At 44.6% G+C, this 14,001-nt stretch overlaps 6 protein-coding genes across 6 annotated transcripts; 3 read left to right on the plus strand and 3 right to left on the minus strand.

The window, feature by feature from the left end:
- Positions 1-2: 2 nt before the first annotated feature.
- BDB00DRAFT_775928 (ABC transporter type 1, transmembrane domain-containing protein) lies at positions 3-854 on the minus strand (the record flags this gene model as incomplete). The annotated part of the gene is made up of 1 exon (XM_053120245.1): positions 3-854. A coding segment is annotated over one exon (852 nt), but the record flags the coding sequence as incomplete, so codon positions are not given.
- Positions 855-4,405: 3,551 nt separating this feature from the next.
- On the minus strand, positions 4,406-4,879 carry BDB00DRAFT_879419 (uncharacterized protein; the record flags this gene model as incomplete). The annotated part of the gene is made up of 1 exon (XM_053127866.1): positions 4,406-4,879. The coding sequence occupies one exon, from the start codon at positions 4,877-4,879 to the stop codon at positions 4,406-4,408; it is 474 nt and encodes a 157-aa protein (XP_052972920.1).
- Positions 4,880-5,205: 326 nt separating this feature from the next.
- BDB00DRAFT_188272 (uncharacterized protein) lies at positions 5,206-7,280 on the minus strand. Its single transcript, XM_053116399.1, has 2 exons — positions 6,052-7,280; positions 5,206-5,965 (listed from the first exon to the last, which is right to left on the minus strand). The coding sequence occupies exons 1-2, from the start codon at positions 7,190-7,192 to the stop codon at positions 5,532-5,534; spliced, it is 1,575 nt and encodes a 524-aa protein (XP_052972921.1). The 5' UTR covers positions 7,193-7,280; the 3' UTR covers positions 5,206-5,531.
- Positions 7,281-9,461: 2,181 nt separating this feature from the next.
- BDB00DRAFT_943446 (uncharacterized protein) lies at positions 9,462-10,534 on the plus strand (the record flags this gene model as incomplete). Its single annotated transcript, XM_053129444.1, has 3 exons — positions 9,462-10,445; positions 10,493-10,496; positions 10,517-10,534. One exon carries the CDS (start codon positions 9,462-9,464, stop codon positions 10,401-10,403), a length of 942 nt encoding a protein of 313 aa, XP_052972922.1. The 3' UTR covers positions 10,404-10,445; positions 10,493-10,496; positions 10,517-10,534.
- A 560-nt stretch (positions 10,535-11,094) lies between these two features.
- BDB00DRAFT_188098 (uncharacterized protein) lies at positions 11,095-12,021 on the plus strand. Its single transcript, XM_053116398.1, has 2 exons — positions 11,095-11,537; positions 11,658-12,021. The coding sequence occupies exons 1-2, from the start codon at positions 11,210-11,212 to the stop codon at positions 11,927-11,929; spliced, it is 600 nt and encodes a 199-aa protein (XP_052972923.1). The 5' UTR covers positions 11,095-11,209; the 3' UTR covers positions 11,930-12,021.
- On the plus strand, positions 11,992-13,975 carry BDB00DRAFT_775933 (P-loop containing nucleoside triphosphate hydrolase protein; the record flags this gene model as incomplete). Its single annotated transcript, XM_053120246.1, has 7 exons — positions 11,992-12,098; positions 12,176-12,223; positions 12,296-12,702; positions 12,791-12,868; positions 12,961-13,083; positions 13,173-13,570; positions 13,637-13,975. The coding sequence occupies 7 exons, from the start codon at positions 11,992-11,994 to the stop codon at positions 13,973-13,975; spliced, it is 1,500 nt and encodes a 499-aa protein (XP_052972924.1).
- Positions 13,976-14,001: the final 26 nt, after the last annotated feature.

The following is a 14,001-nucleotide window of genomic DNA, read 5'->3' on the forward strand; positions in this document are numbered from 1 at the left end:
GTCATGCCAGGGTGGATTTTGAGCGACAAATCTTCGAGAACAACCAGGTCAGGACGGGTTGGGTACTTGAACTTGATATGACGGAATTCGATATCACCATGGAGCGTTTCAGGAGCCAACCCTTCGTCAGCATCAGGATCAATATCTGGCACTCGGTCAATTGTCGAATAAATTTTGTACGCAGCGCCACATGCACTCGAAACGGCCGACAAGTTTGGAGGCACTTGAAGCAGCGCTATAGAACCCATCATCATACCCATCAACACAACCATAACGTTAGGGCCATCGAATTCGCCCGTCTTGACCAGATGAGAGCCGAACCAGAAAGCGAGACCGTATGTCATGAACAGTATACTCATGAATAAACCAAAGCCAACACCCAGCACACAACCACGCTTGATGCCCATCTTGCGTGCCTTGACCAACTCCTTGTCGAATCGTTCGGCAAAACGCTCCTGCAATGAGAAACTGTAGACTGTGCGTAAACCGGCGAACACTTGCTCGGCGACAGAACCGGCGTCGGCATATGCGTTTTGCACCTTGAGCGTGTATTTCTTAATCATAATACCCATGGTTACACCAGTGCCAAGCAACAGTGGCATCGTTGCAAGCAAGACAAGCGACATCTTCCAGCCCTTGACGAACGCCACAACATAACCGCAAATGAATTGTGAGAGACACAGAACCAACATGCCAAACTTTTCAGAGATGCCGTCCTGTATCGTCTGCGTGTCAGAAGCCAAACGTGTTGTCAATGAGCCTTCTTCTGCTTTGTCGAACCAGCTCATGTCTTGTCGTAGGATAGCATGGAGATACAACATTCGAATACGTCGAGTTTGGTTTTCGCCAGTCATGATCCAGAAACTGTTTGCCATATATGCTGCTACGAGCACTGCTGATCCGAGGTACACCAGCGTCAGGATCAATGGACGTGTTTGGTCGAGCAAAATCGCGGTGTTGCTCAGTGCTGCAGACAGGCTACGCAAGAAGTCGCCGAAAATGACAATAGATACTGGTAGGATGGCGCCAGAGAATGCAGATCCAATCAGTGCAAAGGCGATCATGAACCGATCACGCTTAGTGCTGAACCTGAAGAGACCCAGCAGGGACACCGAGGGATTCTTTACCTTCTTCTTTCTCTTTTTTCCGTCGCTGTCATCGCTATTTACTTTGGTTGCTGTTGTTGCTTTGCTAATTTTTTGCTGTGATTTGAGGACTTTCAGTTGTTGTGGTTCTTTGTCTGTTGTTGTGTCGACCTTTTTGGTCAAGCTGCTCAAGGAAGCGAGCTCGGATTTGGATTCGTCGCTTTCCATCAAAAGCAATAATTATAGAAAATTGAATTGCAGTGAAAGAAGTGCAGGAGAAATATGGAGGAAGAGCGAGAAAACAAACGAAAAAACAAAATCTATCGGATCACACACACGGCGTTTTTATTCTCTTGTCTTTAAATAGACATCTTGGGAATTCGGCGCTCATCCCGCCTTCCGCATATTTTCCTCTCATATATCACAGTGCTTCTGGGTCTTCCACTCTATATATTTGCCTATAAAGTAGGGGCTCAATGTTGCATAGTTGAGGTACATATTTTCTTATTTCTAAACGGAACGAATGCTCGTAAAAAGTCATGATTTTGTCAAAAAATTTGAGTGGAAGACCTAAAACTGGAGACCCAGCTGCACAAGTCATGGTCATTCATACACGCCTGTGTGTTACCCATTAAGTCATTCGAGAAAAATAACTATGCAGGCAGCAGTGATTGATATCTGTTAGCCCAAGCAGCCGTTGTACTGCAATTGCACAGAGTATCGCCTTCTCGGATAAATAGATAGCGAGCCTTCTAGCTTTCACAGCCGGATACAAGCTAATTTGAGCTGCCAAATATGGGCAAAATATCTTTTCTGGGTTTTCCTTGAATGTACCTCCGCTGGTACGGAAAATGGTCAAACATTCCCCGTAGTTCGGACCAAACAGCTTTCTCCAAAAAGCGTTTCCTTCTTCTGCAATAATGAATCACACATTTATAACAGAGACCTTTAAGCTGTCATGATGAATCGAAAGATATGCAATATATGCAACCAATGCGTTTATGCTGCATAACTCATCGTCGCTGCGCAGTCTTGCTGCTGCTGCGGAACTATCGCATTCAGGATGATATAGTTGTTTTACACATAGCACACACAAGGCAGGGGAAATCCTGGGAAATGCAGTATCACTAAAGTACTAATCTACAAATTTTACTTTGCTTTTCGCTGATCTAGACTTATTGGCTGTATTCTCTCTACTATACGCCGCACCTCCGTGTATTTTGGCGACAAGTCCGTTCCGATACTCTGCGCGACATGAAAGGACGATTGGGCGTTGGTGAAGTCAGACAACATGTAGATACAATCGTCCCCGAACTTTGTATATTTGTGTGCCACAAGACACACGGTGAGAGTTTACGATATAGGAAAGCACGCGTTCGTATATAGCTTGCTTTCGATCAGCTTTTCATACTATCTATTACTTGTCTAGAAACGGTGCTCTGTTTTAAACGACACTCACATATAGCAAATACTTGGAGCATGCTGCGGTTCTATAAGCTAGTCGTTATAGCGTTTTTTACCGTGATAGAAGCATATGATGAGTGCTCTACTTTCTTTAAACAGAAGCTGCATATCGACCGCATAACACTCTAAAATGTATACCATTGATTGTGGTGTGTGATTGTACTACCTTGAGTCATTCCTACGAATCAACCGAAAGAAGAGAACCGCGTGGAGTTACCCAAAAAGAACGGAATTGATCGCCGAAATCGGGGTTTTCTACCCGTCTGTCAAAGAAAGCAAATACACTGTACTAGGTAAACGCGGAAATAAACATGGCGCTTAGTTATTGATACGTACTCGGCGATAACTATTGGACATATCTGCGGGTACATAAAGAAAAGACGTTCAATAAACTTATCTATACATCATCATTACGCCGAACGAAATTCTTGCCCAGCGCAACTGAGCACACAAATCGGCTAACTCGGATGGCGCTATTACGGAATACACATTTAGCGAGAATATCCCTGACAGCGTTGGCAGTGCATACATAGTTCTCCTGATAGTTGGCTCGGGAAGCTTGTTTTAAAAGCATTATTTAGTTCATGCACCTTGCATACTTCCACTACCTGGTATGTATTTTGTTTCCAACGGTGGTGGTGGTAAACAGTCCCAGTGTCTCCGATATATTACGTCTGTAATATCCACTACTTCCTCGTACCATGCGTTTTTGTACAGATTATATGACGCATGGCTTCAATTTCGAGCATGTTGTTAAAGGGTGCTAGTATATAGAGGGTTCAAGGGTAAGAAAGCACTCATCATTGCCTCTGAGAATTAAGGAGACTGGATTCGTATCTGCATGCACTTCAATTTTCGAGCATGTTGTTGAAGGGTGCTAATATATGGAGGGTTCAAGGGTAAGAAAGCACTCATCATTGCCGCTGAGAATTAAGGAGACTGGATTCGTATCTGCATGCACTCCGGGTCTTATATAAAGTTTCTGTACCAAAAATTATGTATAACAAGTCATTGGTTGTCTTCTATCCTACAACGAGTTGAGCAAGTTTAAACCGGCGCCGTCGTTCATCAAATCATATGACGCAAAAAAAGAAACAACCTCTCACCGGTCAAAAACTTCTCCTACGATTTTTCTTTTACTGCTCGATGGTTTCTATGCGTGCCTGTAATTTTACGTGGTTCATGCAGCCAATTTTGCGTATGCTACTTAGACGAAAGCAGGATGTATTCACCTGTGGTATGATAGAAAACGTTCAAGGGGACAATGACAACGAAAAAAGCGATACCACCTTCCTTGAAAACTACTTTGCTCAGCTCTCGAAAAGTTGTCTCGAGTGATATGAGCGAGTCACTGGGTGGTACTGGCCTACCGGAATGGTATCGTTGTATTTTATTCTGCATTTACAGCATATCTCCATTTTTTGCACTGTAAGTCTCATCCGACACTTCAAAATTACATTCTATGCGCCACTTGTATGCGTTTGGTTCTTCAATGTATGTACATACATGAATTTTCCTTGACGACCTATGCCATGCACTTGAACACGTTGTGTCGCCATGAAAACTTCACATTAGTTGATTTTTTTTATCGCAACAGAAGACATAGCCAAACGACCCTTTCACCACCGGCCTTCGGCTCCAGCCCACCTGGTGTCGAACAGCCAGATGAGAAGTGTCAAAAAGATTTAATTTTATTTTGTCGCTTTGAAGTGATCTGCGAAATAAAGATTCACATGTATATGGCTTTATATACCCTGCATGCCACGTTTAAGAACAAGACGACTATATTTTTGTCTTGATATTGTCATACATAGGATAGAGGAAAACGTCAAAAATGTTTATTGTTCAAAAAGCATCTACATCAATGCAAGCTCGCCCATTAATTCCATCATTTCGTCTGTATGGTCTTGATCTCTTTTCTTATCATCTACTACTTTCTGCTGATGGCTATTATACATTCTTTTGAGATTCGCCAAAACCGAATCCGATGCAGCAGTATCATCCTTCTTGTCGCGTGGGGCTGCTGCAATACCAGGATTGTAAGAGCCTTGAGATGATGTCGATGGCTCTTGTTGTGCTGCATCCATCGTATCTTTTTTGGATGTCTGTTTGAAAATATCATGCAACCAAAATGATCCTTTGTTTGTATCGATCAAAGATTTTTCGTTCAAGCTAGAGTAAAGCTCCAACAGGGTGGTCGGTGCTGCGAAATGTCTGGCTTTATGCTTTTGTGCCTTGTGTTTTTTTACGCTAGACCTGCGCTTCCTGCCATCAATGTTGTCCCGTCGGTTATAGTATATGTGCTGGCGTTTTGGCTTTGGCTCATCCATCGGTTCAAAGATATATTATCAAGAAGAAAACATATTAACATGAATGATCATTGAAAACGAAAGTTACTGGCTCAGTTGTCTCCATCATCTGATAGCATTCCAGACCCTTGCAAAAACAAGACTTAACACCAGCGCTCTGCCTTTTTTTTGAAGCACAAAGAATCATGATAACTACTGCAACAACGCGTCTGTCGGAAACTCCATAACTCAAGAATTAGTATCATGCAATCATTGTTATAATCGGCGATAAAGGATAGTTAAAGCACTGCTACGCCGTGATATGGCATTTATCACGCCGCATGAGTGATGTTTGTCACGGTATGGTCGCGAGAAGAAACGGCAAGGTGCAATATATCAAATCAATTTACATCACATGACTGATATACGAGGCACACCCACGGACTGATAAATTCTTGTCACAGCATGTATTAATAAAAGACACAAGCGTTGCATAATCTCGTTCATACTTTTACGCACAACGCTCTCATCATTTGTCATTTTCTTTTTCCTACGCAAACAACGTTTCACCTAGATCAAGGCCAATGGCACCGTCATATTCCCCTACTCCTCGTTCACCTTCTGGAGCTAATACGTTTAAGAATTATTTTACTGATTAACTTCATGTCGATACGGCATTTCTCCTATGTTACGACTACCTACCATTTGCTTCAGCACGTGCAAGCATCTTCCTGATTTCTGGCAGGTAACGCAAAGTAGTAGTTCCAGAACCGCCTCTTGAGCCAGGTTTGGACCAGTCGGTCATGTTCGCAAACAGTTGCACGCCGTCTGTTCTGATCATACGCAACGTAAACCGCGGTGTACCAGGTTCTACGGCACCCTCGAGGGTCTCATTGATAAACTTTTCGTATCCACGCTGTTTTGTCCTTAAAGCACCGTCTTGCAACTTGGTAGTACCATGCCCCAAATCAACAAGGAAAGAATATGGGTCATTGGAACGGACAGCCCGACGATTCTGCTGGCCATGGTGGTCTCTTGCATATTGGATCTTTTCTTCTTCTTGTAAATTAAAATATCTGCGATATCCCTCTTGCAATCGTACACGAGCATCATTCACACTGTCTCTCGCTACATAACATTTTGTAGAAGTCAAAATTCGTCAGTAAAAAGTTTTATAATTTTGCTCACATTTCACCGAAATCACCCCAACGTACCAGCTTGCAGTCGAGCCCTGTTGTCAATGTTTGTTTCTGCTCCCATAAGCGCATGCAGATTCATGTATATCGGCGCAGCAAAATATTCAAGGTGGTCAAATATGTTACGAATAAACGTTGATGGAAGTTGTACGGGGATTGTCTTGGTTGCAGCAGAAGGGCACGCAGCGAATGATAAAGTGTCAGGTAAACGCTCGAGCATGGCATTTTGCATCGAAAGAAGATGATGAGTTTGGCTACTTGAAGCCACAACGGGTACTGGGTCATCGTCGGCGCCGTTGCTGTCGCCGTTGTTACCACGATTGCTACCGCCACTCGGATCTTCTTCAGCGCTGTCGTCATCAGTTTCGACTGCATTATCAAGTGCAGTATCACGCTGGATTTCTTCAATGGTACGCTTGAGACCACCAGCCTTTTTTGACGCGGATCTCGTCACTGGAGGGGCAGGGTGTGACGGTCCAGCTTGCGGTGGCGACGAAGGAGGTTGATCCTGTTGACCAGCAGCAACGACTTGAGATCGATCATCACGAGGACGCTTGATCACCAAACAGTCAAATATGTCTAAAGGCCCTTGATCTTGATCTTGGTCAGCTAGCCGAACTCCAATTAGGCGACCTGTCACTTTTTGTAAAAACAGGCGTTCCTCAGTGATAAACGTCTCCAAAGCTTGTCGATTTTCTTCCGTGGCTTCTTGTGCGAGCGATTCAGCAACCTTTAAACATTTCGACAAATTGATTACAGACTCCATTTTTTCATTGCTTCTTAGTGGTATGTGCCAAATACGAGAGTAGATATACTCCGGGAGATCTTCACGTATGGGGAAATTAGCTGGTACTGTTGCTGCTCTCTTGAGGAGCAAGTCGATTCGCTCGTCGTTGAGCTCAACAGGATTCTTGCGAAGGTTCTTTCGCTGCTGCACTAACCAGGACCGCACTTGGTTCCGCACATCTTGGGCTAAAGCTGCGTACTGCTCTTGATGTTGGGCGTCCACCTGTTCGTTACGAAGCCAAGATAAAACATATGCTCGAAACCAGTTTTCCAAGGGCCAACCTCTCGAGACACGGGCCAGAGAAGCCATACGTGCTTTAAGATACTTGATACTGTTGTCAGCAAAGCCTTGGACCACAGTTTGTCTGAACATCCGATCAAGTTCGTTTGAAATTGGTCTGATGAACTCAGAGCGAAACTTGGTCGAAAGTAGCAGGGGCTGCTCGACTTCTTGTTCACCATAGTACAGAAGCCACTTTTGTCTAGCGTACAGTATGATCTCGCGGAACTGTGGATTTGCAGACAGGCGACCAGTCAAAGATTCAGTTTTCAAAATATCATCTGGTGATTCGAGCAAGCGAAGCGGGCTGTTTTCGGCATTATACTCTGGAACATCTGGAATCACCTGTAACTGTTAGGCTGCAGCGGTGACAGGGTCATAGTGGACTGGCGGCAGTCTTAAAAACGGAGCAAGTCCAACGATATTCACCCGTTGAGTATTATTCATCGCGCAATGCAAAAGGTTAAACCACGTTACACTTGAGTTGTCAGCGAAAAGCGGTCGGAAAGCTTGAGCTTTTGGGCCAGCTGGTAATGCATGCGCGTATCGAATAGCAAGATTGACTATTTGTAAGGTGATTTGTCGAACCAAAGATAATTCTTGCGCTTCTCTTCCCAGAATGTCCGCCATGAGCCTTGCTTCCATTTCTGCTTCACGTTGCAGCTGGACTGGTTCTCCTGGCTCTCCTTGCTTGCGACGAACGGCAGCAGATAACAGTGATGAATACAGACCCATCGACCAAGTGGTGACTGCGCGGTTTTTCTGATATACAGTTTGCTCTTCGTGTGTTTGCAGGTTTGTCACTCTGACGCTGCTAAATTGTCCACCACCTCGAACGCCTTGCCCTTGGCCGCTGCCCGTTCTTCGCGTCTTGATTCTTCTTATTTTGGGCTTAATTTTTTTGGGGCGCTTGGGAAGGTCATCAGTTTTTTCAGGTGTGGTTTGATCCGATGTCACGCAACGCACGTTTGGAACGAAGGTGTAAAGACTGCCCAAAAATGGAGGTTGTCCCCGAGGTACATGAGGGTTACGATAAGGTGCTGCTGGCTCTGGGGGACGGAAAAGAGCAGTATATTCCGGTATACGTTCTTCAAATTCCAACTGATTAGGTGTCGGTCCTGCATGTTGTTCTGGGAGCAGCATTGGTGACAAGCAGAATTGGTATAAGGCAAGACGCATTTCTTGTCTGACGAAGAAAGGTACGGTAAACAGATCAAGCAGATTCTCAAACATCTCATCTGGCCTCGTTTCGAGAGAATTTGGTCCTTGGTCATCGATAATTCTGATCAAAGTAGAACGCATAACACCAAAGCGTATGCCGCTCAGATGCATGGAGTAATCATTGCCTCCCGAGGCAGCCAACACAGCAAGACGGCGCTCCGCCATATCCATATTATCTTCATCTTCATTACGGAGTTGTAGGTTTTGCAGTACACGCGTCTTAGTTGTCATTTCTTCTACCCTGAGTGTTCCCCAGTCAACCTTCATGATGCGCAGCGTATCAAGGCAGCCGCCATAAGCAAAGAGATCACTGTCAGGTGAGAATATCGCCACCTGATTTGCGGGAAAGGCATTGGCAAGTGCGACAACTGCGCCGTCGGCTTCATACGTTGCTTGATGGTATGTAAACAATCGCGTGTTGTTTCGACTATACTCCTCCGCACCAGCCATCTGGAGAACCTGTTTGATAGATAAAAAAAATACTTAAATCTATGATTTTCACTCTGGTTAATATTTGATACTTACACGTATGATTCCCTGTTTAATATCGGTGGAAAAGCGAACCCATTCTCTCGCAGCTCTCCTGTACTTGCTGCTGTGGACACCCTCAGAAGGACGGATAAATGCTTCCTTCGCTTTTCGAAAATGGCTCTTGCTATATTCATCGCGCTGGGCATGCAATCTCGCTTTCAGTGGAAAGGCGTCGCCGTCCATGACAAATACCACTTGGTTTTGATTGTTTGCCAATTTACTCGCCTTTTCGATGATGCCAAGAGTGATACGAATAAACATGCCATTTGTTTCTTCTTCTGTGGGATGGTCTACAGTGATTTGAAATGGTAAGAAAACTACAACATACATTGTATAACACCCGTAAAAACATACTTTTCAAGTGCAAAATGTGCAAAATATCGGCGCATGTTGTCGCAAGTCTTCAAAAAAGACGCATGCAAAGTCGATAAAAACTCGCGTTATCCCCTTTTCGATAAGGAGATTAAAAGCATTATCGGCTGTTTGGAAACAATCGAGCCGCTTAGCGAGCGGATGGAAGCCCTAAGTATGGTTCATATTACGATGCGTTAGATACACAAACGTTTGCCAAGAGTTGAGTTATTAACGTCACCGTACCAGAAGTCCCATAATGATGATTGCCGCAGGTGCATTTTTTTTGCCCAGCGAGCACCATGTCCATGACACCGGTGTTCAGTATACTGTGAAAAAGAATGAGATATATGGTCGACAAGGATTGAATGGTAGATGGCTACACGACAGAAAGCTCGCTGCTGGCATGGATGTACTGGAAGCGCGACTTATGGCTGGTAGCAAGAAATCGAACCTTGCTAAGTTCATGCTATACGTGCGTGCATGGCAGACTGACAATGTAGGCATCAATCTCTGGCAGTTCTATTCTCAGCGTTCGGTTCGGCGCAAAGCTTGGGACACCCGCATTTCCATGGATTCTGCAATAAACAAGGCCACGGACACAATTCTGAATATGATCAAAGGTCCACCACCACAACGATTTCCAAGCGACCATCATGCAATTACGGCCGATGACAAGAGAACCCGTCGAAAACGTAGGAGACGAAGGAGGTGTGAATGGAACAAGGAACAGTGGGAATCCGAACGGCCCGTTCTGCTCGGTTTTGGTGCAGACGCACTCACTACTGGCGATCATCGAAGAGGCTCACGGCCCGCTTTGGATGCTAAGCTAGCCACAAGGTTACTCATTCGAGCGAAAAGCAAAAAGGGACGTCGCTTTGTACCTGTCCGCATTGACGAATACGGTACATCAAAGTTCTGCCCGCGCTGTGCCATGTTTGGACGTGTAACTGAGTTACGTTTACTCCGGCGGCCACCTCCTCTTCGCCATGCCCTCAATATGGACCAACTCAACGATCTTGGTGAAGACGAAGTCATCCGCATCAAGGTTTGTCCACAATGCCAGCAAGAAGGCCATGGTGTGTTTCATCGAGACGGTGCCTCAGGTCATTGTCAGTCAACAATTGCGATGGCAATGCTCGAACACGGCCAACGGCCAGGTCAGTTCATTCGCCCATCACGCAAGATCCCAAACAATTAGACCGTCTTCGTCAGGACGGTCGGGTTTACACCCGTGGCTTGCTAGTGGTAAGTAATAAAATTATTGTGTGCATATTGTGGCGCGAATATTCGTTGCTAATTATGGAACCTCCAGACATAGTCACACAGCCCATCAAATAGATATGTATCTGCTGTTGATCATTGCATGTCCACTACCGCAGTGACGGTGCGGATTGGAGCTTTCTGTAGAAAAACGTAAAGTAAAGACTTATCAAGAATTTTTTTTCGCTGCTCCCTCGTTGAAGCTTGTCGTTCGCTTCTTGCAGCTTGAGACGGGATGGTTTTTGGAGGCTTGTAGCCACAAAGGATGAGACACTGTCTTTAGTCAACCGTTACTTAAGAGAAAATTCTGTGTGCATGATTTCCATATGCTCCTTGTTGTGAATCAAGAAAATTGTACAGCTTATTAATGAGTTTTTTCCACTAATTTGTGCTGATCAAATAAGCACATCCCATCGGCAACAATGGAGGTGCAAACGGAATTCGCCTTTAGTAAGCTTGATGACAGAGCTAAACAGCCGCTGCTGTTTGAGAAATTGAAGTCGCTGTAAGAAACATTAGAGATAAGCGTTCATGTTTCAAGGCATAGTGATATACTCAATGGAGGTGAAAGGCATGATGATAATAGACGCGAAAAAGAAACGGAAAGAAGTAAATTACAATGCAAACAACCCAGCTCCCGACAGCGGCTAATTTAGTTACCGAAGCTCGGTTCTTTTGTCAGCTACTTTTTGGCTTAACCTTCAACAACCACAACATAATCGTTCTGTTCTTGTTGCGTCGACCATGCTCCGGTGTCTGTCTTTGACCAGCTCTCGATGGGCATTAAGGAGCAGTGCTGTTTCCAGCACTACTCAACGACTATTACGACCGCGCATCGTGCCACCAGGTCAATTGCCACCTTCGCGATCGCTGGGCGATCGCATGCCATTCTCGGTCTCCACGGCAGTACGACAACAGATCGACAAGGCATCAAAAGCAACAACTGAAGCAGCTGCCAAAGCTGAAAAGGAAGCTGCTGATAAGGCAGCCAAAAGCAAAAAAAAGGCTGCCGAAACAAAAGATATCAAGCAACTTTTCCAACTCGCTAAACCTGAGGCAAAGAGTATTTCTGGTATGTTTTATTGCTATGATGCTTTTATTTCTCGGTTATTGGGAAGGAAAACCGTCATTGTGTAAGCTGTTTTTCCACAGCAAGAACTGACAGTGATATCTTTTTTCAACAAAAAAAAAGCTGCCATTGCCTTATTAGTGATTTCGTCTTCGGTTACTATGGTAAAAGGGAAATGGAGGAATAGTTGTGCTGTTGGGTACAACAATGTATTAAAAAACGATGGTATATCTAGTCTGTTCCATTTTCAATGGGCAAAATCATCGATATCGTTACGCATCCTGAAGTCAAGGAGTATATGGGCTTCACGATGCCTCAATTTATGGGTGCCTTGTCCGCCGTGTTTATTGTGGGTGCATTGGCCAACAGCGGTCGTGTACTCTTATTCCGGTTAGCAGGAGAGCGGATCATTCAGCGCTTACGAAACAACCTATACCGGAATATTCTGGGTCAAGACATGGCGTTCTTTGATAAGAATCGAACGGGTGAACTTATTTCTCGCTTATCGGTCGATACTGCCATTGTTGGCAAAAGTATTACTGGCAATGTCAGTGATGGGTTAAGGTGGGATCCTTACTTTATATCATCGGTATCTCATGTGATCTAATACTGACTGAATATCTGTTGCTGCTATGTCACAGAGCGTTAGCTACTGCAATCGTAGGCAGCTCCATGATGCTGTGGGTCAGGTAACACTTAAACGAAAAAATCAAAGATACGATGTAAAGGTCCAACTAACTACTTTCCTGAATTTTGTATAGTCCAAAACTGACAGCAGTGATGATGATTGTGGTCCCTCCTGTGAGCATTTTCGGTGTTATATATGGTCGCTATGTCAAGACGCTGTCGCGAAAAACGCAAACAGCACTGAGTGAGATTACCAAACTCGGCGAAGAGCGGATAAGCAGCATCCGTACGGTGCAAGCTTTCGCAAAGGAGAATGTAGAGGGCAAACGCTACCATCAAAAGGTATTGGGCGTTTATGATCTGGCCCGAAAGGAGGCTATTGCAAGTGCGGTATTCTTTGGTGGTGCAGGTCTTTCTGGCAACTTGGCAATTCTGGCAGTATTATGGTATGGTGGCCACATGGTGATGAATGATGCTATTACCATTGGTCAACTGGCATCTTTCATGTTATACACTGCCTACGTTGGCACTTCTTTGGGAGGTACGATGTCAATCTATTTAATTATTGATATGGGTCGAAAAGTGAAAATAAGCAAAAATTGAATGTAAACTTGTGGTGTATCATACAGGTTTAACGTCGTTTTACTCGGAAATTATGAAGGGCGCTGGTGCAGCTGAGCGCCTATTCGAATTACAGAATAAGCAGAGTGCTTTTCAGCTTGACAGTAAGTATAGTGGGCTAGCTAGTAATACCTACACCACGGGATTGAAGTTACTGATTCGGTTTTACTACATTTAGGCGGCAAGATTCTGGATACGTTACAGGGCAAGATCCGCTTTGAAAACGTGTTCTTCACATACCCCACTCGACCACACTCTCCTATCTTTAAAGATCTTTCGCTAACCATCCAACCGGGAACTGGTAAGTTTTATCAATTTAAACTATTTTTATTGATCTTACTGTTATAGAAAGAGGAGACTGACGCCTGAGGTCCGCAAAACAAACTACAGTAATTGCTATTGTTGGTTCATCTGGCTCTGGAAAATCAACTATTGGATCGTTGTTATTACGCTACTATGATGCGGACAAGGGATCTATCTACATTGACGATGAAAACCTCAAAGACATCAACTTGCACTGGTGGCGCGAAAACGTTGGTGTGGTATCGCAAGAACCTGTCCTTTTCGCTGGCACCATCCGTGACAATATCGCTTACGCCAAAGAAAGTGCGACCATTGACGAAATCAAAGAAGCTGCCACCAAAGCCAACTGTGCCTCGTTCATTGAATCCTTCCATGACAAATATGACACTGTTGTGGGTGAACGCGGTGTCAGCCTGAGCGGTGGTCAGAAGCAGCGTATCGCTATTGCTCGTGCATTGCTCAAGAATCCGTCAATTCTTGTTCTGGTAAAACATAAACACAACTGACATCTGCTAGATGATATAAAGAGGAGGGCTAACATAATGATATAGGATGAAGCCACAAGTGCTCTGGATAGTGAATCAGAAGTCTTAGTGCAAGATGCCTTGAACCATCTAATGCAAGGAAGAACAGTTGTTACAATCGCTCATCGTCTTTCCACGATTCGCTCGGCCGACCTTGTCATGTGTCTTGAAAACGGTGGTGTTGCAGAAATGGGCACCTATTACGACTTGCTGAATAAGAAGGATGGTGTTTTCCGAAAGCTGGTTGAGCTTCAATCGCTTGGAGGAGACCCCTCGCAACAAAAGCGCCATCACCGTGACGAGCAGCAGCATGACAATAATGATAACGACTATAACGCTGAACGAAACGATCACAACCGATACTGATTGATGAAAAATAGCCTCACCACATA

The sequence above is a fragment of the Zychaea mexicana genome (genome assembly GCF_025766255.1).
Source record: "Zychaea mexicana strain RSA 1403 chromosome Unknown BDB00scaffold_174, whole genome shotgun sequence".
Lineage (NCBI taxonomy): Eukaryota > Fungi > Mucoromycota > Mucoromycetes > Mucorales > Lichtheimiaceae > Zychaea > Zychaea mexicana.

What these genes read in the sequence shown, in the direction of transcription:
- BDB00DRAFT_188272 (XM_053116399.1), bottom strand. Translation starts at nt 7,192, where the DNA reads ATGTTCAGACAAACTGTGGTCCAAGGCTTTGCTGACAACAGTATCAAG. An exon ending in CAGGGCTCGACTGCAAGCTG is followed by an intron (nt 5,966 to 6,051) that starts GTACGTTGGGGT and finishes AATGTTATGTAG; the next exon opens with CGAGAGACAGTGTGAATGAT.
- BDB00DRAFT_188098 (XM_053116398.1), top strand. Translation starts at nt 11,210, where the DNA reads ATGCTCCGGTGTCTGTCTTTGACCAGCTCTCGATGGGCATTAAGGAGC. An exon ending in TGAGGCAAAGAGTATTTCTG is followed by an intron (nt 11,538 to 11,657) that starts GTATGTTTTATT and finishes ACAAAAAAAAAG; the next exon opens with CTGCCATTGCCTTATTAGTG.